General features: G+C 38.8%; 1 protein-coding gene across 1 annotated transcript; it reads right to left on the bottom strand.

Annotated features, from left to right (window-relative positions):
• Window positions 1-147: 147 nt before the first annotated feature.
• LOC147617857 (microbial Terpene synthase-like protein 13) lies at window positions 148-1,188 on the bottom strand. Its single transcript, XM_086775516.1, has one exon. The coding sequence runs from the start codon at window positions 1,186-1,188 to the stop codon at window positions 148-150; it is 1,041 nt and encodes a 346-aa protein (XP_086631642.1).
• Window positions 1,189-24,635: the final 23,447 nt, after the last annotated feature.

Genomic DNA, 24,635 nt, shown 5'->3' with positions numbered 1-24,635 from the left:
TCCCTTCTAATAATAGTAGCCAAATTTTAAATTAAAAAAAAGTTATCCATCAAATGGTAGCCAAATTTTAAATTAAAAAAAAGTTATCCATCAAATGGTGAAAAACCTGGACCTCTAAATCTTCCTATTTTCAAACCTACGACTCTTTTATTTTCCAAATTCCCGAGGTGCAACCAGGAGCTTATCAGTGTAGCGGGCGGTCTCGTACGACCAGCGGAGGTGGCCGGCCATGCCCGAGCAGAGACCCGCGACGTAGGAGAGTACGCCAGGCTTGTCCGCGAGGCTGGATCCGCGGATTGTTGCCACCAGCTGAATGCACTCGGTGTCCGCTTTATCCACCATGTCCACCACGCGGTCCAGTGCCAGCTGAAAGCTGTCATCATGTGCGGCGGAGTGGAACACAACGGACGGCATGTTGAAGAAGTCCCCCACGGTGCTCTCGACACGACAGGAGAGTAGGTCGTTGGAGAAGCAGATGTGGTCGGTAACGGCGTTCTGGAGCTGAACGATCAGCGGGCTACCATAGGTGTCGTTATCGAGCTCGTTGCCCATCGCGTACTCCATGAGGGCGAATGCCGGGAGAACAAAGGAAGCCGCGCGGCAGATCTGGATGTAACTGTCTATGTCCGGCAACGAGTGTGCGCTTCTGTAGAGCGTTTGCAGCTTTACGGCCTCCAAATAGCGCTCCATGGAGTGGATGAAGCGATCCCTGAGAACCGCTGGCATGTCCCCGCGCGCTTCCTCCCACACCTTGGCCAGCGCTGCCAATTGCGCTTGGGTCCTGCCATCACATTGCATCTGCTGGGTGATGGTTCCAGTACCGTTGAGCAGGATGGCCATGATCAGCTGGTGCCGACGAGCCATTCCGACGTGATCGGCGCCCAAGGCTTGCGGGTTGTCGTCGTCGGTGTCGGAAACGAATAGCCAGGACAGGATTTTGGTGATATGGACTAGCCGGGCGCTGGGGCCACTCGGAATGACGCGGCAGCAAAAACGGGGGAGCAAGCAGTCGAGAAGGAACTGTCGGGCGGCGTCAGAAGGTGGCTGCGCCACCGACACAATCCAGGGGTCGCATTGCGCCTGGATGAGCTCATAGTCAGGGTGAAGTTGCGCCGCGAATGAGCATGGCAGCGGGGCGGGCAGGTGGAAGCTGGTGGTGAGGAGGGTTGAGCGTGTCAGGCGCTCCATTCTCTCTCTGTGTGTGTGTGTGTGTGTGTGTGTCTCTGTCTCCTTGGAATGGCGGCTGCGAATGGCGGCTGGGAATGATGGAGGAGGATTTTGGTGATAAGGATTAGCTGTGTTCGGAATGGCACGGCAGCGAAAGCGCGGGAGCAGGCAGTGGAGCATGGGCGGCGTTAGAAGGTGGCTGCGCCGCAAATGAGCATGGCAGCGGGGCGGGCACGTGGAAGCTGGTGTGGCAAGGAGGGTCGAGGTTAGGCGCCCCATTGCTTCAGCCTTTTATTGAAGGATTTCTATGTGTTACACTGTCGTTTGCATGTACGGCCCACAGAAGTGATAAAGGAGCACGGGGCCCGGAATCTCGTCGATTAGCGGTGCCAGGTGGGGCTTCCTCTGTGTGGACGCGCTTAAAATTGCTTCAAATTTCCACACAATCGAAAGTTTAGAGAATAATATGCCATCAGAAAGCCAATAGGGGACAACAATGAGTGAAAAATGAAACAATTTCAAAGGTTTTACCAAAATTAAACTATTTCTATTTCGAAGCCATGCAAGAGGTGTGAGGTGTTGCCTCATGTGCATCGTTGCAATTTTCTCTCATCGCCTCCAACTCCCTATCTCCCTTTGTCTCATCACTTGCCACCCACGATCTCCTAGACTCTCTCTCCTCCTCCTCGCATCTTGTCGCCCTTTCTCCCTTCACCGACATAGAAGTTCGAACAAAGGTAGGCGAGGGTTGAAGGTTGAATGAAAAAAGACTGTCGCGCATGACTATTCTCAGGCTCAGGAGAAGGGCATAAAGAGGGATTGTATGTAAAGGCGATGCCAGTAAATGCATGAGTTGAGGCAGAGAGAAAACGTCTCGAAAGCAGAGAGAAAACGTACGATCGAAAGCAGGCTCATGGCCATCTTGCTTGCTCTAAAGGTATAGAGACGGAGATCAGACAATTTTCTCCATATGATTTTTTTCTTCATGTAAAAAAAAAACTTGTGGAGGCAATTTTATGATCGGTGTAGTGGGTGAAGCGCTATTCTCTTTTTTAGAGCTCTTAGGCTACATGTCCACTAAATTTTGAGTACCATGCCAAAGTTAAAATGGATTTGAATTATCATATGTTATGGTCATATTTCATTGGTAAGGTAGTGCCACTACATAGATATTTTATAATGCTAATGTCTCCAAAAATTGGCATGTCTTTCTCCTTTCTTTTTTTAAAGGAAAATATCTATAATATTAAAGCTGAAAGCCAAGGTATACAGCACTATTTTGACTTACAAGAGTTTATCAAAAAGAACAAGCCTAATCCAACTCATACTTCTTACAATTAAGTAGTTTGCAAAGCAAATCCCATCTTTCATGTCTTTCTCCTTTCTTATGTGCTCATCCTGATTTATTCTCTCTTGATTTACTCTCTCTCTCTCTCTCTCTCTCTCTCTCTCTCTCTCTCTCTCTCTCTTAGGAGGAGTTAATCATGGAATGCTATATTCCCACATTCTTCCTTATTTATGATTAATTCTCTAGACAAGTTTAGTTTAGGATGCCTTTTGAAATCCTAATGATCATAGCTTACTTTACGTTTACACGGGCGATTTCGTATATGTGTGAGAGTATGGGTTACATCGTCTTAATGTTATGAACTTCATATGGTTGTTTGTATTTTTAATCAATTAATTTATTAATTGATTGGCATAGTTGATGTAAGTGCAAATCCTTGGGTTAGATAATGGAAGTGAGCTAGTGGTGATCAAGAAGATTTTGAGATACTTGATTTTGGGTGTCGGCAGAATACTATTTGATTTTGTGACAACGCACGCGATTATTTCATTTTGGGCAATGTACATATTTATTGTTGATGTATATATTTATTGGGACATGTGAAAGCTCCTTTGTGCGTATTTGATTTTATAAGAGATGTATGCATTTATATGGTTCAAGATATACACCTATTTTTAAGTAGTTTGTCTTGCATGTCCAATAAAGCAAGCTATTTTTGTAGAAGTCGACATATTTGTAAAAGTGGACACTATTTTGAGCCCATAAGTTATTTCAAGCAATAGGATTAAAATACACCGAGAAGAAGCATGGACTCAGTCAAAGCCAAGATTAAATGTAAAGTTTGGAGCTAGTGAAGAACTAGTAGATAAAGAAGATTTGGAATTCAAGAGGAGGTAATTCTTCAATTACAAACTGCAAGGAAAGGCTAAGGTTCAAAAGAAAGCTTGTTTTTACCCATTGGATAACCAAAACCCATAATTCTTTTATCCACAAGCCAACCAAACGTGGAAAACCATTTTTCAAAACCACCCAAAATTTGAAAGTGGTTTTTTCCAAACGTCTCCCTCTTGTAAATTGACCCCACCACAAATCTATTTCCCTTTGTCTACCACAAGCTCCAAAACCATTATTATTACAAATTTTTGCCAATTTCATCTTCCTTCCTCTTTCAAAGGCACATGCCGATCCCTTTTCACTGAGTTAATTTTCCATTTTTTGGGATGTGCGCTATTTTTTACTTTATCCATGGTATAAGCTTTAAAATCTTACACTCTTAGGTTAACATCCTTGAATAGCCACCCAGTATTTTTGTGTGGTGCACAGAGAGAAATGACTTTGTCTCCTTACAAAAGTCACATGTTGATTTCTTAATGGTAGAAGACATAGAAAGGTCAACATCCTTTAAAAGTTTTCCATCGGTCTTTTTGTGTGGTGCACAGAGTGAAATGACTTTGTCTCCTTACAAAAGTCACATGTTGATTTCTTAATGGTAGAAGACATAGAAAGGTCAACATCCTTCAAAAGCTACATAACAAGACACATGTCCTTAGCAGTTTTCCATTGGTCTTTTGTGAGGTGCTAGAGAGAGAGAGAGATGACTGTGTCTCCTTAGAAAAGTCACTTGTTGATTTCTTAATAGTAGAGGACACAGAAAGATCGACATTAACCCTTTAATAATGTTTATTTCTTGATTATAGAGGATATAAAAAAGTCACATGTTGATTTCTTAATCATAGGGGACATAGAAAGATCAACATTGTCCCTTCAATAAGTATATAAAAAATCTTATATGGAAGAGGACATAGAAAGATTGGTGTTATCCCTTGATAGCATTCCTGCTATAAAAATATCAATTTCTTATAAAAATATCAATAAGTATATAAAAATACCAATTTCTTATATGAAAGAGGACATAGAAAGATTGGTGTTATCCCTTGATAGCATTCCTACGGGAAACCCGCAAAAAAATGAATTTAAAATGTCTTTTTTAACCATGAAATGCTCTTAAAATTTTCTAAATAAATAGAAAAAGTTCTCTAAAAATTGTAGAAATTTAGGGAATCCTTTCTACCAAAAAATACCCACAATAGCATGTGCAGTATTTTGGTTAAAAATTTTCATAAAATGCTTATTCTAGCCATAAAATTAGATAAAAATAGCATTTCCACTCATAGAATCTCCCCGCAACATCGATACGTCCATCCAAGCCAAGAAGCACAACATTTCGACTACCATATTGATGTTCCCAATGCATAGACCACCAAAACAAACCAAAAAACAATATCTTTTTCTTAGTAAATGTTAAAATTTACTTAAAAATGTAAAATTTTTGGAATAATGAGAGAAAACTTAGAGGAGAAAAAACATCAAAAATTAACTAGAGACCGCTTTGATACCACTGTTAAAACCTAAAGATTTCTCTAAATAATAACGATGCATAAGCATCCATAAACCAGGCATATACCCATCTACCCGACCACCCCCAAGCCCAAGGGTGCACACATAAACATAATTATTAATGAAGTACCACATATCTTACCTTAGTGTCCCATACCACCAAGTGATATGACTTCACTCCAGCAACACATAGCTCTAGCATGAAATGGCAAGAGAGTAGACACAATACTCTACACAAGAGAATATCCCTTGAGAGTGCCCCATGCCCCTATCATATAGGAGGGCCCTCAAGTGACTCTTGACTCTCTAATTCCATGTGTGACCCTTGGTTGCCTAACCCTAAGCTCAACCCAAGGTTAGACCTAACCCTTTCCCCACTAGAGCATATTCCCATACTCCCATGTTCACATGCCTAGGGTGGGTTAGTCTCCTAGTATATGCACATAACATCTCTCTAGCAATATTGTTTGAAATTTGAAAGTCTAATTGCAATGTACTTAGATTTATTTCTAGCATTAGCTTCCTCCTCTCTCTTAAGTGTGCTTGCCTTTGTCTAGATTTTATACACAAGTAGGAGCAATTTTTACCACTAAAAGAAGATAGGCTGCTTCAACCTAAGGACAATGCTCAAAAGAAATTATGATTAAATTTTTTTTCAACCAACCAAATTTATGAAAATTATTAATCGTTTAAAAATTTAACTATGTAAATTTTTAAACGATTAATAATTTTCATAAATTTGAACTCTTCAAAATAAAAGCTCTTCCTAATTTTGATTGAGTTTTTTAATTTTTTCTTGGCTACATACGAGGTCCCACCTTTTATCTTCCCAAAACAAAAGAAGGCTGTCCCCCCATGAGATGTGGATACCCTAGCTGCATACAAGCAATCATCATGGCTTCAAAAGTGAAGCCCTTGGAGAGCCCTTGGGAGATTGCTTCTCTAAGACCTCTCCACTTGACCAGATCTTGACAAAAATGGTATGGCTCCCAAGGGGTTCTTGTAACATCCCTGTTCCCACCGAGCAACAGATTCGGGATACTAGCAGCGGAAGTAGCACTCCTCGCGCGGGACAGGGGTCCCACACTCGGGGCCTCACCCACGGATATCCGGATAAGAGACTAATCCATCGGTTGTTCCAAAACCGAACCCAGAAAAACTTCCTTTACCGGAAAGCACGGGCGATTTCACCAGGATAACTTTTTACTTTAACGTAATCAAGATCATTTCTGATCGAGCTGATCCAATTGCATCTATAAGATACTTGGTCAGATCAAGGAAGAAACTTGCACTTGGATCATTGGGATCAATGCTTTTTTCCCCATTCAAGAGGCACAACCGTTGATTCCTATCCATAGAACAGTTACTGTCCGGGATTTATTTTATCTATCGTAAAAACAAAAGTTTGAGTCTCGATTTACAGATCCATCAGTCCAGCCTAACCCCATCCAGTCCCATGGGTTAGCCAACCGCCCAACCACTGTAGTGATGGGATCCAATTAAGAATTTGGTTAGGTTTTGTCCCGGGTACCAAGGAAAAGAGTTCCAAGGCCCCCTAGCCGGATGTTCATGCAAAAATAAAACTAGTCACACCACTCACACACCCAATATGAAATTGCCTTTTCACAGATTCAACCAGTTTAAAACAATCCTTTAATAAAATCATAGTATCAGTGATCACCATCTTCCAATTTATCCAGTTGATTCTTAATTTTCCCATCATTCCTTCATCAGAGTATCTATGGCATCATTAGCAACTAGGACGCTCACCACCTGTCCACACAGGGGCCGTTTCCTAATCCCTAGCCCTTAATACTCGGCAATATAATCACTTATCAAGATGGACTCTCGTTGAAGATCAGCAAGATCAACCAACAGATCCATATAAAGGGCCATGGACTCATCCATTGAAGACCAGCAAGGTCAATCAACCAGATCCATGCCCGATTTCAAAAAACAACTCCTACTCTTATTCCAATATCTTCCTCGATGCACGCGTGGGTATCCTAGGTGACCCAGAGCCCGAGCAAGGTATGGTTAGCACCATCTAGGATCCTTCGGCAGGTGACCTAGCGCTTCACTCATAGGCCGCTTCCTTAGCCCCTCATCCACCATACCGGAAGCTCACCATTTTAATCGCATCGAGGCTGGTCAAGACCTCGGCCGACCTTGCTACGTGAGACGTCCTTCATTGACTCTCCGTCAGCAGTTGTAACTTTTTCAGTTAGGTCTCCACGACCTTAATCACAAGATGGTCACAATGCTTTCCCAGCAATCTTGACATAAAACAGTCATTTACAAACAGCATTTACAAACAGTCACAAAATACAGTTTCTATATTAACTCTCATTTTTCCACATTATCCCTCATCAATCCACATTGCTTATTCAACATTCCAATTATATGTGTACTCATCCCATCACATCATTTTCCATCTCATCACTTCAGATTCCTTCACATCACATATCATATATTCACATCCATACATATATCTACATCCGCATCCACATTCACATCCATACATCCACATCTACATCCATACATCTATTTTCACATCCACATCTACATGCACATTCATGCATCCACATCCATACATCCACATCTACATCCACATTTACATGCACATTCATATCCATACATCCACATCTATATGCGTACATTCACATCTACATGCATACATCCACATCTCTATGCATACATCCACATCCACATTCACATTCTCCTCCATACATCTACATCTACATGCATACATCCACCTCCACATTCACATCCACATCTATACATCTACATCTACATGCATACATCCACCTCCACATCCACATCCACATCTACATCTACATGCATACATCCACCTCCACATCCACATCCACATCTATACATCTACATCTACATGCATACATCCACATCTCCATTCACATCTACATTTATACATCTACATCTACATGCATACATCCACATCCACATCCATACATCTACTTCTACATGTATACATCTACATCTCCATTCACATCCACATCTATATGCGTACATTCACATCTACATGCATACATCCACATCTCTATGCATACATCCACATCCACATTCACATTCTCCTCCATACATCTACATCTACATGCATACATCCACCTCCACATTCACATCCACATCTATACATCTACATCTACATGCATACATCCACCTCCACATCCACATCCACATCTATACATCTACATCTACATGCATACATCCACATCTCCATTCACATCTACATCTATACATCTACATCTACATGCATACATCCACATCCACATCTATACATCTACATCTACATGCATACATCTACATCTCCATTCACATCCACATCTATACATCTACATCTACATGCATTCATCCACATCTCTATTTACATCCTCATCTATACATCTACTTCTACATGCATACATCCACATCTCCATGCATACATCCACCTCCACATTCACACTCACATCCAAATATCTACATCTACATGCAAACATCCACATCTCCATGCATAATAAAACTCTTTTAATTAATCTAGGATGATAGTTCCTAGAATATGGTAGGAAGTCCTCTTTTTATGCTTTGAATGAAATTATTTTATGCGTAATTTCTATAAAAATTTTGCCATAGCTCCGCTACTATGACTGATAAATCTCAATTTTTTCTAAGGGATAAAGCTTATCATTAAGGAAATAATTAGAATGGTCTCTAATTGGATCATCAATCCATAATGGATTGAATCATCATTATACATAAACTAAAAGCATAGAGAAAAGCCATTAATTTGGCCTCAAGCATAGCTTAATCTTGGATTAAGGAAAAGCCTTATGAAAAGCTTCATTTGGATTGAAAAGAGTCATGAGTATGACCATTTCTTAAGTGAGAGAGAGAAAAACCATTAGAATTAAATATAAATAGAATTTTATGTAATTCTTACTATCATTAATTAATTAACTTCAATAGCATTTCAAAAACCATACCAATTAAGCTTCTCAAGCTTGAGAGGGATTGAGAAGAGAGAATCATTGAGAAATTATAGAAAAGATCAAAATTCACTATACTTATCTTATAATTTGCTTGATTCTTTGATCACGGTAGAGGCCCCCAACCAATCAATTGGTTTAGTATGTTGATGGAGCCACCAATGGGGATTGAAGAAAGAGAGAAGTATCAAAAACTAGTGAATTATTAAAGAATTCACAGTTCTTGGCTTAGGTAGAGTAAAATAACAATGCATAAGACACTATCCTTTTTTTCAACAAGGGGAGGCTTCTATTTATAGGAAAATTTGAGCTCCTAACCAAACAAACTGATTCTAGAATTTTCCAAGTCAGTTTGGTCACTTTTTGACCATTTTTAGGTCAGTTAAGCTAACTTTTTGGAACTAGACTTGAATGAGGAGAGAGGAGAGATGAAATATCTCAATTTTTATGAGTTTAAAACTCATTCAAGCATGTGAAATATTCACCTCCTTTAAAGAACTCTCCTTCCTTACATATGTGTCATAGTTTTTTTTACTAATAAACCTTGTACATTTTCAACTCTTCATCTTATGTGAAATATGCACCTCCTTTAAAGAACTCCCCTTCCTTACATATGTGTTTTTTTACTAATAAACCTTGTACATTTTCAACTCTTCATCTTATGTAAGCATTTACTCATTTGTGGATACCCAAAATATCTCATATTTTTAATATTGCTCATAGTTTTTTACTAATAAACCTTGTACATTTTCAACTCTTCATCTTATGTGAAATATGCACCTCCTTTAAAGAACTCCTCTTCCTTACATATGTGTCATAGTTTTTTTTTTTAAACTAATAAACCTTGTACATTTTCAACTCTTCATCTTATGTGAAATATGCACCTCCTTTAAAGAACTCCCCTTCCTTACATATGTTTTTTTTAAACTAATAAACCTTGTACATTTTCAACTCTTCATCTTATGTGAAATATGCACCTCCTTTAAAGAACTCCCCTTCCTTACATATGTTTTTTTTAAACTAATAAACCTTGTACATTTTCAACTCTTCATCTTATGTGAGCAATTACTCATTTTTGGATACCCAAAATATCTCATATTTTTAATATTGCTCATAGGTTTTTACTAATAAACCTTGTACATTTTCAACTCTTCACCTTATGTGAGCATTTACTCATTTTTGGGTATTTTCTTTTTACAAATTGGATTTATCTCCTCCCTACACATGGATTGATGCTATTGGCCCATAGGAACCTTAATTGGACCATAATCCAAAGATTTATGAAAATCTAGACCCTTAGACTAAGGTTCTTTATACATATTTCTAATTAATTCCAATTGCACATTGGAAAATTCTTTTTGAATTTTTGTTTCAGGGGAACTTATTTTAATAAGATGAGATATTTTTCTATCCAAAAATATTCAAAATCTGAATATTCTCTCTCTAGAATAATTTTCTCTCTCTAGGCTAAAACAGTTAGAAACAAGGTCTTTATATTTCTGAAGAGGGATTGATTACAGGGGAAGATACTAGACATCAAAAAGGGGTTGGGGGAGGAATCTTACATTCTACCCCACTTAAAAAACGCGAGATGTCCTCATCTCGCAAGTTGGGATAATTTCACAAGATGCACGAATATGAGACTTAGAGAAAAATTTTAATCAAGATTAACCACCAAGAAAAGTCTTAAAGAGAGCAAGATTCAAAATAAGAACAAGATTTAAACTTTATTCATTCTCGAAACTTATACAGCAAAGATAGAAGAACTCTTTACACTTCCATAAGCCCGTCCATCATAGGGTCACAAAAGCAGTCCTCACAAGTTGCACAAGTATAGGGTAACTCATCTATGGAAATGATTCTGGTGGTTATTGCCGCACCTATCTCAGTGGTATGAGGTGATCTAACAAAAGGACCTTTGAGAGGCAAGCCAAAAATGGGGTAAAGGCATATCTTCTCATGAGGAAGAAAACACGCTAGTAAGAAGACCCGCTCAGAAAACCCAAGATGCCTTGATCTCATGACACAGTAGTATCGGGGACCCAAACCCAAGGCTTCAATAACCATGGCCAAGCGGACATTGTTACGAAAGTGCTGCTGACCCCAGGGTGTTACCCTAGTTATGTTTTGATAGGTCCGCCATTTGGTCTGAGCTACAGAAGTTCCTAGGTGAGGAAAAAGTGAGCACTCATACTGTTCTATAAAGTCTTTCTTCACAGACTCTCTTGCGTCTTGAAGGTGAGAAATCATCATGGATAAAACTAATTCCTGTTGCCAAGCCATGAAGGAGATTAAGAAGAAGGGAGATCGATGGAAGTAAGATTACTGTGAGCGACAGTTAAAGGTTACGACTTATATAAAGGAAGGAGCTAGCGTAACTTAGAAGCCAACGGTAACTTGCCACCACTGAAGTTTTACCGTCTTTCCATGATTTGGGTTTGACACATTTTTCTATAGAAGGCATTAAGAATTTTGAGATGAGAAGATAAAAGAAGCTTGTAGGCTAAGTCACCTACTTTCATTGAATTCAGATATAAGGCTCACAATATCTGGGGGATAACTTCTTATACTACCCAAGAGATAAAGAACTTCTTTTGGGCCGTACTCGAATGAAAACCAAAACCTTGGTATCCAAAACACCGATTCTCACTTCTGAACTCATTGTTCTAAATCCTTAAAACAGGTGGGACTCCTGAGAAGTATTCTAGGAAAAGGGTCTTCCTTTTTTTAAACAGAAACTTTCTTTTATTTTAGAGAGGGAATAATTCTAAGATCAGAAAGGGAGATTCTTACTCCTGTATACCTCGAAGCCTGGGGAGGAATCTTACATTCTACCCCACTTAAAAAGTGCGAGATGTCCTCATCTCGTAAGGTAGAGGACAGCTCTTTTTCTTAAGATCCAATTTTATTCTGGGGTTCCTTATATTCTGGTCAACCCAACAGAACACTGGGATAAATATCCCTTATATAGAACTCATCATTAAATAACAATTCATTCAGATCATGTCATTCATATCTTTAACATGATAATGGTCCATTAGACCGAAAAGTTTCCTTCGGAACATTCCTCCACGGAAATTTCAATCAAGCAAGTTCTCAATTTGACATCCCTTAACTTGATCTACCGATCAAGTATTAACAGTAGCAATCTAACAGCACAACCCACTAACCTCATAGTGATTTGCTGAATTCATTATCATCATTCTAGTTATGAATATCATCACAGGGACTCGTCCCATTCCCCCTCATTGTGGTTTCATTATATTTCAACTAATTTTTAAAAATCATCATTTTTCAATCAGCATTTTCAATCAGAATCCAAATCAATTCATCAATTCTCAAACAGAATTAAAAATCATATCAATCACATTCGAAATCATCATCTGGATAGCATTAACGCTTATAATTTCAAGTCTTAGATTTACTCGTATATACTGTCAGTAAAGAGCTACAGTATACTCTCGGTATATACGGGTAGTCACGGCCCTTGGAATTATAAGGTAAATACTATCATGTCTAGGCCTCAAGCAAGTCAGGGATTCTATATAATTGCAGTACTTCCATCTGAAGACCCAATTACCAAATTACGAATTTCAGTTTGAATATCAAATTGTATGAATTAACTCAAAAATTTTAACCTTTTTGTGTTTCTTGATAAATTTTTGATACATTTGTCTTCTCAGTTGATCTTTATTAACCAAATGCTCTGATACCAACTGTAAGATCCATGTTCCCACCGAGCAACAGATTCGGGATACTAGCAACGGAAGTAGCACTCCTCGCGCGGGACAGGGGTCCCACACTCGGGGCCTCACCCACGGATATCCGGATAAGAGACTAATCCATCGGTTGTTCCAAAACCGAACCCAGAAAAACTTCCTTTACCGGAAAGCATGGGCGATTCCACCAGGATAACTTTTTACTTTAACGTAATCAAGATCATTTCTGATCGAGCTGATCCAATTGCATCTATAAGATACTTGGTCAGATCAAGGAAGAAACTTGCACTTGGATCATTGGGATCAACGCTTTTTTCCCCATTCAAGAGGCACAGCCGTTGATTCCTATCCATAGAACAGTTACTGTCCGGGATTTATTTTATCTATCGTAAAAACAAAAGTTTGAGTCTCGATTTATGGATCCATCAGTCCAGCCTAACCCCATCCAGTCCCATGGGTTAGCCAACCGCCCAACCACTGTAGTGATGGGATCCAATTAAGAATTTGGTTAGGTTTTGTCCCGGGTACCAAGGAAAAGAGTTCCAAGGCCCCCTAGCCGGATGTTCATGCAAAAATAAAACTAGTCACACCACTCATACACCCAATATGAAATTGCCTTTTCACAGATTCAACCAGTTTAAAACAATCCTTTAATAAAATCATAGTATCAGTGATCACCATCTTCCAATTTATCCAGTTGATTCTTAATTTTTCCATCATTCCTTCATCAGAGTATCTATGGCATCATTAGCAACTAGGACGCTCACCACCTGTCCACACAGGGGCCGTTTCCTAATCCCTAGCCCTTAATACTCGGCAATATAATCACTTATCAAGATGGACTCTCGTTGAAGATCAGCAAGATCAACCAACAGATCCATATAAAGGGCCATGGACTCATCCATTGAAGACCAGCAAGGTCAATCAACCAGATCCATGCCCGATTTCAGAAAACAACTCCTACTCTTGTTCCAATATCTTCCTCGATGCACGCGTGGGTATCCTAGGGGACCCAGAGCCCGAGCACCGTATGGTCAGCACCCTCTAGGATCCTTCGCAGGTGACCTAGCGCTTCACTCATAGGCCGCTTCCTTGGCCCCTCATCCACCGTATCGGAAGCTCACCATTTTAATCGCACCGAGGCTGGTCAAGACCTCGGCCGACCTTGCTACACGAGACGTCCTTCATTGACTCTCCGTCAGCAGTTGCAACTTTTTCAGTTAGGTCTCCACGACCTTAATCACAAGATGGTCACAATGCTTTCCCAGCAATCTTGACATAAAACAGTCATTTACAAACAGCATTTACAAACAGTCACAAAATACAGTTTCTATATTAACTCTCATTTTTCCACATTATCCCTTATCAATCCACATTGCTTATTCCACATTCCAGTTATATGTGTACTCATCCCATCACATCATTTTCCATCTCATCACTTCAGATTCCTTCACATCACATATCATATATTCACATCCATACATATATCTACATCCGCATCCACATTCACATCCATACATCCACATCTACATCCATACATCTATTTTCACATCCACATCTACATGCACATTCATGCATCCACATCCATACATCCACATCTACATCCACATTTACATGCACATTCACATCCATACATCCACATCTATATGCGTACATTCACATCTACATGCATACATCCACATCTCTATGCATACATCCACATCCACATTCACATTCTCCTCCATACATCTACATCTACATGCATACATCCACCTCCACATTCACATCCACATCTATACATCTACATCTACATGCATACATCCACCTCCACATCCACATCCACATCTACATCTACATGCATACATCCACCTCCACATCCACATCCACATCTATACATCTACATCTACATGCATACATCCACATCTCCATTCACATCTACATCTATACATCTACATCTACATGCATACATCCACATCCACATCTATACATCTACTTCTACATGCATACATCTACATCTCCATTCACATCCACATCTATATGCGTACATTCACATCTACATGCATACATCCACATCTCTATGATACATCCACATCCACATTCACATTCTCCTCCATACATCTACATCTACATGCATACATCCACCTCCACATTCACATCCACATCTATACATCTACATCTACATGCATACATCCACCTCCACCTCCACATCCACATCTATACATCTACATCTACATGCATACATCCACATCTCCATTCACATCTACATCTATACATCTACATCTACATGCATACATCCACATCCACATCTATACATCTACATCTACATGCATACATCTACATCTCCATTCACATCCACATCTATACATCTACATCTACATGCATTCATTCACATCTCTATTTACATCCTCATCTATACATCTACTTCTACATGCATACATCCACATCTCCATGCATACATCCACCTCCACATTCACACTCACATCCAAATATCTACATCTACATGCAAACATCCACATCTCCATGCATAATAAAACTCTTTTAATTAATCTAGGATGATAGTTCCTAGAATATGATAGGAAGTCCTCTTTTTATGCTTTGAATGAAATTATTTTATGCGTAATTTCTATAAAAATTTTTCCATAGCTCCGCTACTATGACTGATAAATCTCAATTTTTTCTAAGGGATAAAGCTTATCATTAAGGAAATAATTAGAATGGTCTCTAATTGGATCATCAATCCATAATGGATTGAATCATCATTATACATAAACTAAAAGCATAGAAAAAAGCCATTAATTTGGCCTCAAGTATAGCTTAATTTTGGATTAAGGAAAAGCCTTATGAAAAGCTTCATTTGGATTGAAAAGGGTCATGAGTATGACCATTTCTTAAGTGAGAGAGAGAAAAACCATTAGAATTAAATATAAATAGAATTTTATGTAATTCTTACTATCATTAATTAATTAACTTCAATAGCATTTCAAAAACTATACCAATTAAGCTTCTCAAGCTTGAGAGGGATTGAGAAGAGAGAATCATTGAGAAATTATAGAAAAGATCAAAATTCACTATACTTATCTTATAATTTGCTTGATTCTTTGATCACGGTAGAGGCCCCCAACTAGTCAATTGGTTTAGTATGTTGATGGAGCCACCAATGGGGATTGAAGAAAGAGAGAAGTATCAAAAACTAGTGAATTATTAAAGAATTCACAGTTCTTGGCTTAGGTAGAGTAAAATAACAATGCATAAGATACTATCCTTTTTTTCAACAAGGGGAGGCTTCTATTTATAGGAAAATTTGAGCTCCTAACCAAACAAACTGATTCTAGAATTTTCCAAGTCAGTTTGGTCACTTTTTGACCATTTTTAGGTCAGTTAAGCTAACTTTTTGGAACTAGACTTGAATGAGGAGAGAGGAGAGATGAAATATCTCAATTTTTATGAGTTTAAAACTCATTCAAGCATGTGAAATATTCACCTCCTTTAAAGAACTCTCCTTCCTTACATATGTGTCATAGTTTTTTTTACTAATAAACCTTGTACATTTTCAACTCTTCATCTTATGTGAAATATGCACCTCCTTTAAAGAACTCCCCTTCCTTACATATGTGCTTTTTTACTAATAAACCTTGTACATTTTCAACTCTTCATCTTATGTAAGCATTTACTCATTTTTGGATACCCAAAATATCTCATATTTTTAATATTGCTCATAGTTTTTTACTAATAAACCTTGTACATTTTCAACTCTTCATCTTATGTGAAATATGCACCTCCTTTAAAGAACTCCTCTTCCTTACATATGTGTCATAGTTTTTTTTTAAAACTAATAAACCTTGTACATTTTCAACTCTTCATCTTATGTGAAATATGCACCTCCTTTAAAGAACTCCCCTTCCTTACATATGTTTTTTTTAAACTAATAAACCTTGTACATTTTCAACTCTTCATCTTATGTGAAATATGCACCTCCTTTAAAGAACTCCCCTTCCTTACATATGTTTTTTTTAAACTAATAAACCTTGTACATTTTCAACTCTTCATCTTATGTGAGCAATTACTCATTTTTGGATACCCAAAATATCTCATATTTTTAATATTGCTCATAGTTTTTTACTAATAAACCTTGTACATTTTCAACTCTTCACCTTATGTGAGCATTTACTCATTTTTGGGTATTTTCTTTTTACAAATTGGATTTATCTCCTCCCTACACATGGATTGATGCTATTGGCCCATAGGAACCTTAATTGGACCATAATTCAAAGATTTATGAAAATCTAGACCCTTAGACTAAGGTTCTTTATACCTATTTCTAATTAATTCCAATTGCACATTGGAAAATTCTTTTTGAATTTTTGTTTCAGGGGAACTTATTTTAATAAGATGAGATATTTTTCTATCCAAAAATATTCAAAATCTGAATATTCTCTCTCTAGAATAATTTTCTCTCTCTAGGCTAAAACAGTTAGAAACAAGGTCTTTATATTTCTGAAGAGGGATTGATTACAGGGGAAGATACTAGACATCAAAAAGGGGTTGGGGGAGGAATCTTACAGTTCTCAATAAAATCCACAAAAGTATAGATATGCTTCTTCTCTTTCACGTACCACCTTCTTGTCTTTGTCCCAAACTTAGGTTGCTTTACTTTCAGATCACAATCTGAATATCCCTACATGATGCCAACAACTTAGGATGGTCTAGAATTATAATAGTCTACCAATCTATAAAGAAGATCATCTAATCCCAACCTTAAGGGCCTGAATTAAATGTACCAAGCAACATCATTCAATTTATTAGCATAATATACTGACCAACACATATGAATGCATTTATACATTAGCTCTAGAACATCTACCCCAATACTAATCTCTTTTTGAAAAATATATTGGTTCTAGAATTCCAAATCTCTGACAAGTAACAGAATCTAATAATGTTAAATATTAAATCTACAACTCTCACAGGAGGTTGCCAGTCTGCCTGCCTCTAGAACCCAATCCGCCCAAAACCCTTGCACCCCTATGCTACTTGTTGAGACCCATTTTCCAATTCTATCCCATACCCCTCTAGAAGGCATGCCTCTCATCCTCGAGAATAGTTTTTCACCTAGAAAAACAACCAAAAGTGAAGCTTCTTTATATAGGCAAGGCCCACATACACACCCTCCACAAGAATACTTAAGCTTTCACTGGAATGTGTACTTCCCATATAGCTTTCCACCTCTTCCTCCAAATACTAGCATTTCATCCTACCTTCTAGATTCTATTACATTGCTCTACATTCACCTCATTCTTTCTTAGTTACACATATATAACCCTAGTTGCCCCTTTGTCTAGCTTAGCTCCATCAGACCACACCCAGTCATTTATCCACCACCAGGGCTCATCAAAGGCTGTAGAGACCCATTCTATCTACACTTTTGCCAATACTTGTCCTACCAACTGCCTCTCTCTTGGAAGTAATCTAAACTCTCCTTCCATCTGGTCTAGCTCTTTCCATCCCACCAATGATGAGTCCCAACAATTAGCCAATCTTCTCATAATCCTATTGTTTATCATTTTAGCTAAGTTGATGTCCAAAAGTGCCAGAGGGGGTTAAACTTATGAGTCCACCATAGCCCCAAACTAAAAAAAGAATTACCTCTACATCTGGGAAAACCATCCCAAAACACCAACCCCAGCACATCCTTCCATCTACCACATAGAAACTTGTAAAATGAAGAACCTATAATTTTCAAAGGAGCATAGGATAGCAACTTGTCTTTTGAGTTTAGCCCCAACCATCTACCTTTTATAAGGATAAGAGAGTCTTCCACTAATTACCTTTTCAATTTAGCCCATGTCTCCTCTTGGTGTAGACAATTGGAAAGATACACAGCTACTCTAGCTATAGAATGAGTGGGTAGATGTAGGATACCAATGCCTCCTTCACTCTTTGGCATACTCAGCTTGTCCCATGCAAGCCAAGTTGCCACTCTCCTGCTACTTCTCCTTTTTCTCCACAAAAAGTATCTTACAGACCCCATAATTTTATTCCAATGACTTCTACCAAAGTTTAACACTGGGCACAAGAACATGATGTAATCATTTAAAAATAGTATTACAGAAGCTCACTTGTTATATGCTTTACATCTAGATTAATAGTATATAGGTTATCTGTCATCTTAACAAACCCATGAGATTACGAAAACTTTGGCCTAAAAAAGGGCCCTTTAAGAATATCCATGTCATCACTTTTCTAGAAAAAAGAGGCCGTGGTGTATTGATGTCAAAACCCCCACACACAACATACCATTGGAAAGCCTTTGAAAAGTAGATTCTAAATCCACAACCTATTAAAAATTTGGATTTGATATACTCAAGTTATTTACCCACTAAAAGGTGTTCAAATTCCCATGATTGTAACATTATGGATGTCATAATCGTTAGAATCTAGATATGCTCAAGTTATGCCTTTCCCACTAAAAGGTGGATCTCAATGATCATTGAGATTAACCTTTTAGTCGAGAAGACATAAACATCAGTATATCAACTCCAAAATTATCGAAGGTGGTAGATTTAGAATAATTTACTTTTCAAGAGTTTTCCAACAATATGTCACGTGTGGGGGTTTTGACCATAAGATACATAAGGTTCACTAGGGTTGTTTTTTTCTAGAAGAGTGATGACATGGCTCTTCTTAGAGGGTCCTTTTTGAGTCCAAAGTTTTTTCAATGGATTTTTCTAGGATTTTATCTAGATGGTTTTACACTTAGTTTAGCTTCAAAGTAAATGAAAAAAGTGCTCTGCTCTATGCTCAGCTTTGCAGCATCTCATGAACTCCTCATATAGCCTATGTTTTTGATCCCCCATATGTGCTCTCATCTGCTCCATCTATAACCTCATATGCTCATGGTTAGTCTCTACATTGCCTATGATGATGGCGCCATAGTAGAATGCATGGGTGGCATTTACATGAAAGAGAAAACATGAATAAGATACATAGAAAAAATGTGCATGACATTAACATACATGTAAGTAAACAAATCAAAGATAGGTACCAACTTCAGTCCACTTGTAAACGCTGTGTGAAAATAACCACACCACATGCTGAATGTTCTTTGTACCAAGTGGATATTGACCCTAATCTGTGATCCAAGAGCCTCAATGGCTGAAAGTGATACAAAGATTGGGTCTCCCACAACAACTTGAAGGGCCGGTGTGGTCACGGTTTACCTTGCTCACCTAACGCGACCCATGCCCACACCCTGCTAGGATGATCAGTACTGTAATCCACCTCAAATCCCAATATAAACTCTGCATATAATTGCTTTGTAAAGTATAAGGAAACCTGGCAATAGTGGGACATCCTCCCATAAGTAGCTACATATCAGCAATAGATATGTGCCACTATATCTAGGTGGGAGAACCCAGTAAGAAGAAGAGGTTTCCCAAGCGTAAGGATGGACACCTTGGCCATCTCTATATACATCTTTTAAAAAATCCCGAATGCCAGGGAGCTTATCCAAGTCACGATAGAAAGAGGCACCTAAAACTCTAGTGATATGTTACGTCTGTAGCCAGCGTCTGTAGCCACTCATCTATAGACACGATGCTACCTAGGTTGTGTAAGGAGGACAACATCATCTCTAGGTCTACCATGATGTGCAAGGTAGATGGTGTGTCACACCTGCACTCGCATCTCATGGACCATCATCAGTGAATCATAGGTATGAGGTCCTTTAATGGACTCGCATCTCATGGACCATCATCAGTGAATCATAGGTATGAGGTCCTTTAATGGACTCGCGTGAGTCCATGCTAAAGAGGATGATGTGAGGATACCCTAATGAGAACCCTAAGCTAGGTGTGGAAGGGAAAAAATGTGGAGATTAGATGAGTAATTATGTGAAAGGCCAATGTAGATTAGGGAGAGAGGGAGCTCTAAGAGTGAATAGTGAGAATGAGGGGGGGGGGAACATGGAGTTTTTATATCTCGATCAAGTTAGGGTTCGGGTTTTGAGACAAGGAACATGTGGCACCCCACGATTGCTTACCATATATAACATGTGTCCATCATGGGTTGGATATCCACGTAACTCAATCCAGTTATGTGAAAAATTAAAATTTGGATTCTTTGGGATTTTTTCTTTCCTTTACAATGCCGTCGAGGTGGACACATGTCCATCATTGGTTGGGTATACATGTAACCCGGTCGAGTTACGTGAAAAATTTTAAAAATGATTTTTTGGGCATTTTTTCTCTCCTTTGCAATGTCCTCGAGCTTTACACGTGTTGGTCATCATCATCGGTATCCACATAACTCAGTTGAGTTACATGGAGAAATATTTTTTAAAAAAATTCTTTCCTTTGCTATGTTGAAATAACAAAACACATGTCCATCATCATTGGGTATCCATGTAACTCCATTGAGTTACGTGAAAATTTAAATTTTTTTATTATTTTGGTTTTTTAACCCTTTCCTTTACAACTTCAAAATAAAAAAACATGTGTCCATCATGGGTTGGATACCCACGTAACTCGGTCCAATCACGTGAAAAAGTTTTAAAAATGATTTTTTAGTCTTTTTCCTTTCCTTTGCAACATCATGGAGCTGCACACATGTCCATCATTGGTTGGGTATCCACATAACTCGGTCGAGTTACGTGGAAATTTAAAATTTTAATTTTTTTCCATCGCGCAAGTGGTCGAGTTACACACGTGTTCATCTACGATTTTGGGTATCCTCCACCTCGATCGAGTTACGTGGGATTTTATTTTATTTTATTGATTTTTTTTCTTTCTTTACATAGTCGTTGAGGTGCATGCTTGAGAGATGCTTAATGTACATGAATGCATGGTTTATGTAAGTAACTTGGTCAAGTTACATATTGGACATCCACATATGTAGGTTGTAACTTGGTCGAGTTCCAAATTGGATGTCCCACTAGGTAACTCAATTGATATATACGTGGCATCTATGCGAATATCCACCATGTAACTCAATCGATTTATGTGGATGCTCACCTCCTATACCTCGATTGACCATACATGGATGTCTGCTATGTAATTTGGTTGAGATACATGGTGCCTTGTGGATATTTTCAACCATGTAACAACTCGTTTGAGTTACATGGTCATCAATGGTATCCTAGGTGGTAGGTTAAGTGACTTGGTCAAGTTACCTCATAAGCATCTAGTGACTACCACTTGGGATATTTCTGATTGAAATTATAACTCAATCAAGCCCATCTACATGACACGCGGTCCCAAAGTGAGGACCCTTATTATACAACAACCCCAACACCCAAAATCAAGTGTCTCAAAATCTTCATGATCCACCACCAGAGCAGCTCACCTCCATTATCCAACCCAAGGATTCGCACTTACATAAACTATGCCAATAAATATTATGATTAAAAATATAAATAACCATACAAAATTCATAACATGCATGTGGCTTTTCTAAGGAGACACAATCATCTCTCTCTCTCTCTCTCTCTCTCTCTCTAGCACCTCACAAAAAGACCAATGGAAGACCAATGGAAAGCTGCTAAGGACATTTGTCTTTTTATGTAGCTATTGAAGGATGTTGACCTTTCTATATTTTATACAATTAACAAATCAACGTTTGATTTTCACAATCATCTCCTCTTTCAACATCAACTTTTATTTTGATTGGCTCAATAAAACATTTTTTAGCACTTTTTTTAAAGCATCGTGCCTACGTTTTAAGCGAACCTATCTTTAATCAGTTTTTTGGTTGGTGGGAAGGTGGAATTCTCCATCGGCTCACAACCAAGCCCCATCGTGTAGCTCAGTGGTGGCATCGAACCCGGGTCCCATAATGGGACCCAACCGTTCTACGAGTCACTTTTTCAAGTAAGTGGTAATGGTCGCTTGTCCTTATATGTAGATTGTGAAACAAAAGGAGGCATACTTGAGAGAGGAGGGGGTCAATGCCAGAAAGAAACTCCATTACATTGTAATTGGAACTTCAAATTTGTAATCGGAGCTTCAATTCTTATTTTAAATGTTTCGTAACGCTTTCAGAATTTGAGTTTGAAGGTTTAAGAATTGGTCGTTTCTAGAGGTTTTGTGAAATATACAAAAATTACGACGGAGAGTACTTCGAGCATTGCCATGTGGAATCTGGAGTGGGTGGTGGACAGTGCCATCTGCGGACATCGGACGCACATCTTGTCTCGCGGCGCTCCTTTTGAGAGAGAGAAAGAGAGAGAGACCCTCCTCGTTTCAAAGGTTTCACACTTTGTTTAGCTTCAACGTAACGTGCGTAAGCCTATGTTTGGGGCATGCATTTCTATGCACATAACATATCTTTCACATGATGTATCACATGTGTTCGAAAAACCGGTTCATAGTGTATTTTTCTCGGTTTAAATAGAAAATCTCGGTGATAGGGTTTTTTTGTGGCCAAGGGGATATGCTCCATGAAGATGCTCAGCCCAACCCTAAGAAAAAGAAAATATTACACTGGGTATGATCAAAAACATTAGGAAACATAGGATCTTGCATGGGTAGCTGCGCATTGGTAACTCCTTTGTAATAAGCTGTTGATGTTAGGACTGTTGCATGGTGGCTAGCTGACATAATTGGGTAGGGTAGGTAAGAATATGCATGGAGATAGAGCATAGTTGCGCATTAAGGAGAGGGTGTGTAAAAGCAGGTTTTTTTTTGGGGGGGGAAGGGGGGGGAAGTGAGTTTTTGTTGTGTAGAGAGCCTTGTGTGAGAGCTTTGGTTTTTGGAAGAAGAGTTTTGGTAAGAGAGCTGGTATATGGTTGTGAAGATAGCTGTGAAGTGGGTTAGCTTTCTGAGGATTTGTTCTGCTTAGAGGGCGACGGGGAATTGTTGAGAAGATTTATATCTGTCCAGAGCAGGAGATTGCCAGAGTGATTAAGGGTTATGTTTGGGAGATTATGTCCCAGAACCTCTAAGAGTGCACCACTGTTGGAACTTGGGCTAGATTAAGGATTGCTCAAGCATCTCGCATTTATATTTGCCAGTTGAAGCCTACAAGCTGTGGGAGCAGTTTATATAGTTGTTGGGCTAGATTAAGGATTGCTCAAGCATCTCGCATTTATATTTGCCAGTTGAAGCCTACAAGCTGTGGGAGCAGTTTATATAGTTGTTGTTGATGATTTTGTTGAAGTTGAGAACATATATGTGGTTTTTGTCATTGTCATATGTGTGAGAGCTCTCTTGCTCTGTTGTGGTTTTCATTCATTTGCTCAATCCCGACTCCCAAAGTTTGTTATGTGTCACACAGTCTTGTCAGAATGTACAGATAATCAAGTTTTGTGAATTAAAGAGTTTTTCTTTGGTTTTGGTTCAATTTTGTGTTGCATGGGTGGAGCTCTTTAGAAGACTAGGCGATAACTGAAGAACTATTTAAGGTTGAGTTTGTTTTGGGCCAGTCAGCCTGAGTAGTGGGGTTGATTCTGTGTCAGCCGCCAGACATCAGAATAGTCAACAAGTCTTGTTGGGATCTTATTCTAATCTATTTGGGTTGATAGGAAGAAATTCTGAGGTATAGCTGACAATTTTGGATCTGTGTTTGAGGACAACTATGAGGAGGCTTGGTTATCTCACAGGGTGTCTGTGTCAGCAGTCTGACATTGGTGGTCAACTGATAGTTTTTGAGGATTGGAGCTAGTTGTGTTTAAGTGTTTTGAGATCCCTATGGTGTTAGCTGACTCAAAGGAAAGCTTTTATGTGTCAGCGAGGTCACTTAGGCTAGTTGCGTGGAAACAGTCCATTTGGAGGCAGCTCTGAACTTGTAATAGTCAACAGAGAGATTAGGAGGTGATATCTTGTTAAGATAAGTGACATCTGAGGGTCTGTAGCTGTAGAGGACATTTTGGGATGTTTTAGATTAACTGTAGACTTAAGAAGTACACAACTCTCTGTGTGGCAGAATTCGGAGGCAGAACTCTAGAGGAGGAAGGTGAAGAAAAGGTCAGAGGAGGTTTGGCAGGACAATCAGGAAGGTCTAGGGAGTGTGTCTATAAGTCCGCGGACACTGCAGGATCGAGGCGGATACTGGAGGATCAATTTTGGACTGGAGTAAGCCATCCAATTTCAAAAGGACAAGACAGAAAAAATA

Source organism: Cibotium barometz, chromosome 36, assembly GCF_041138505.1.
Source record: "Cibotium barometz isolate CiBa-2024 chromosome 36, ASM4113850v1, whole genome shotgun sequence".
Classification (NCBI taxonomy): Eukaryota; Viridiplantae; Streptophyta; class Polypodiopsida; order Cyatheales; family Cibotiaceae; genus Cibotium; species Cibotium barometz.
Note: the sequence above shows the minus strand (reverse complement) of the source record. Positions and strands in the feature narration are given on the sequence as shown.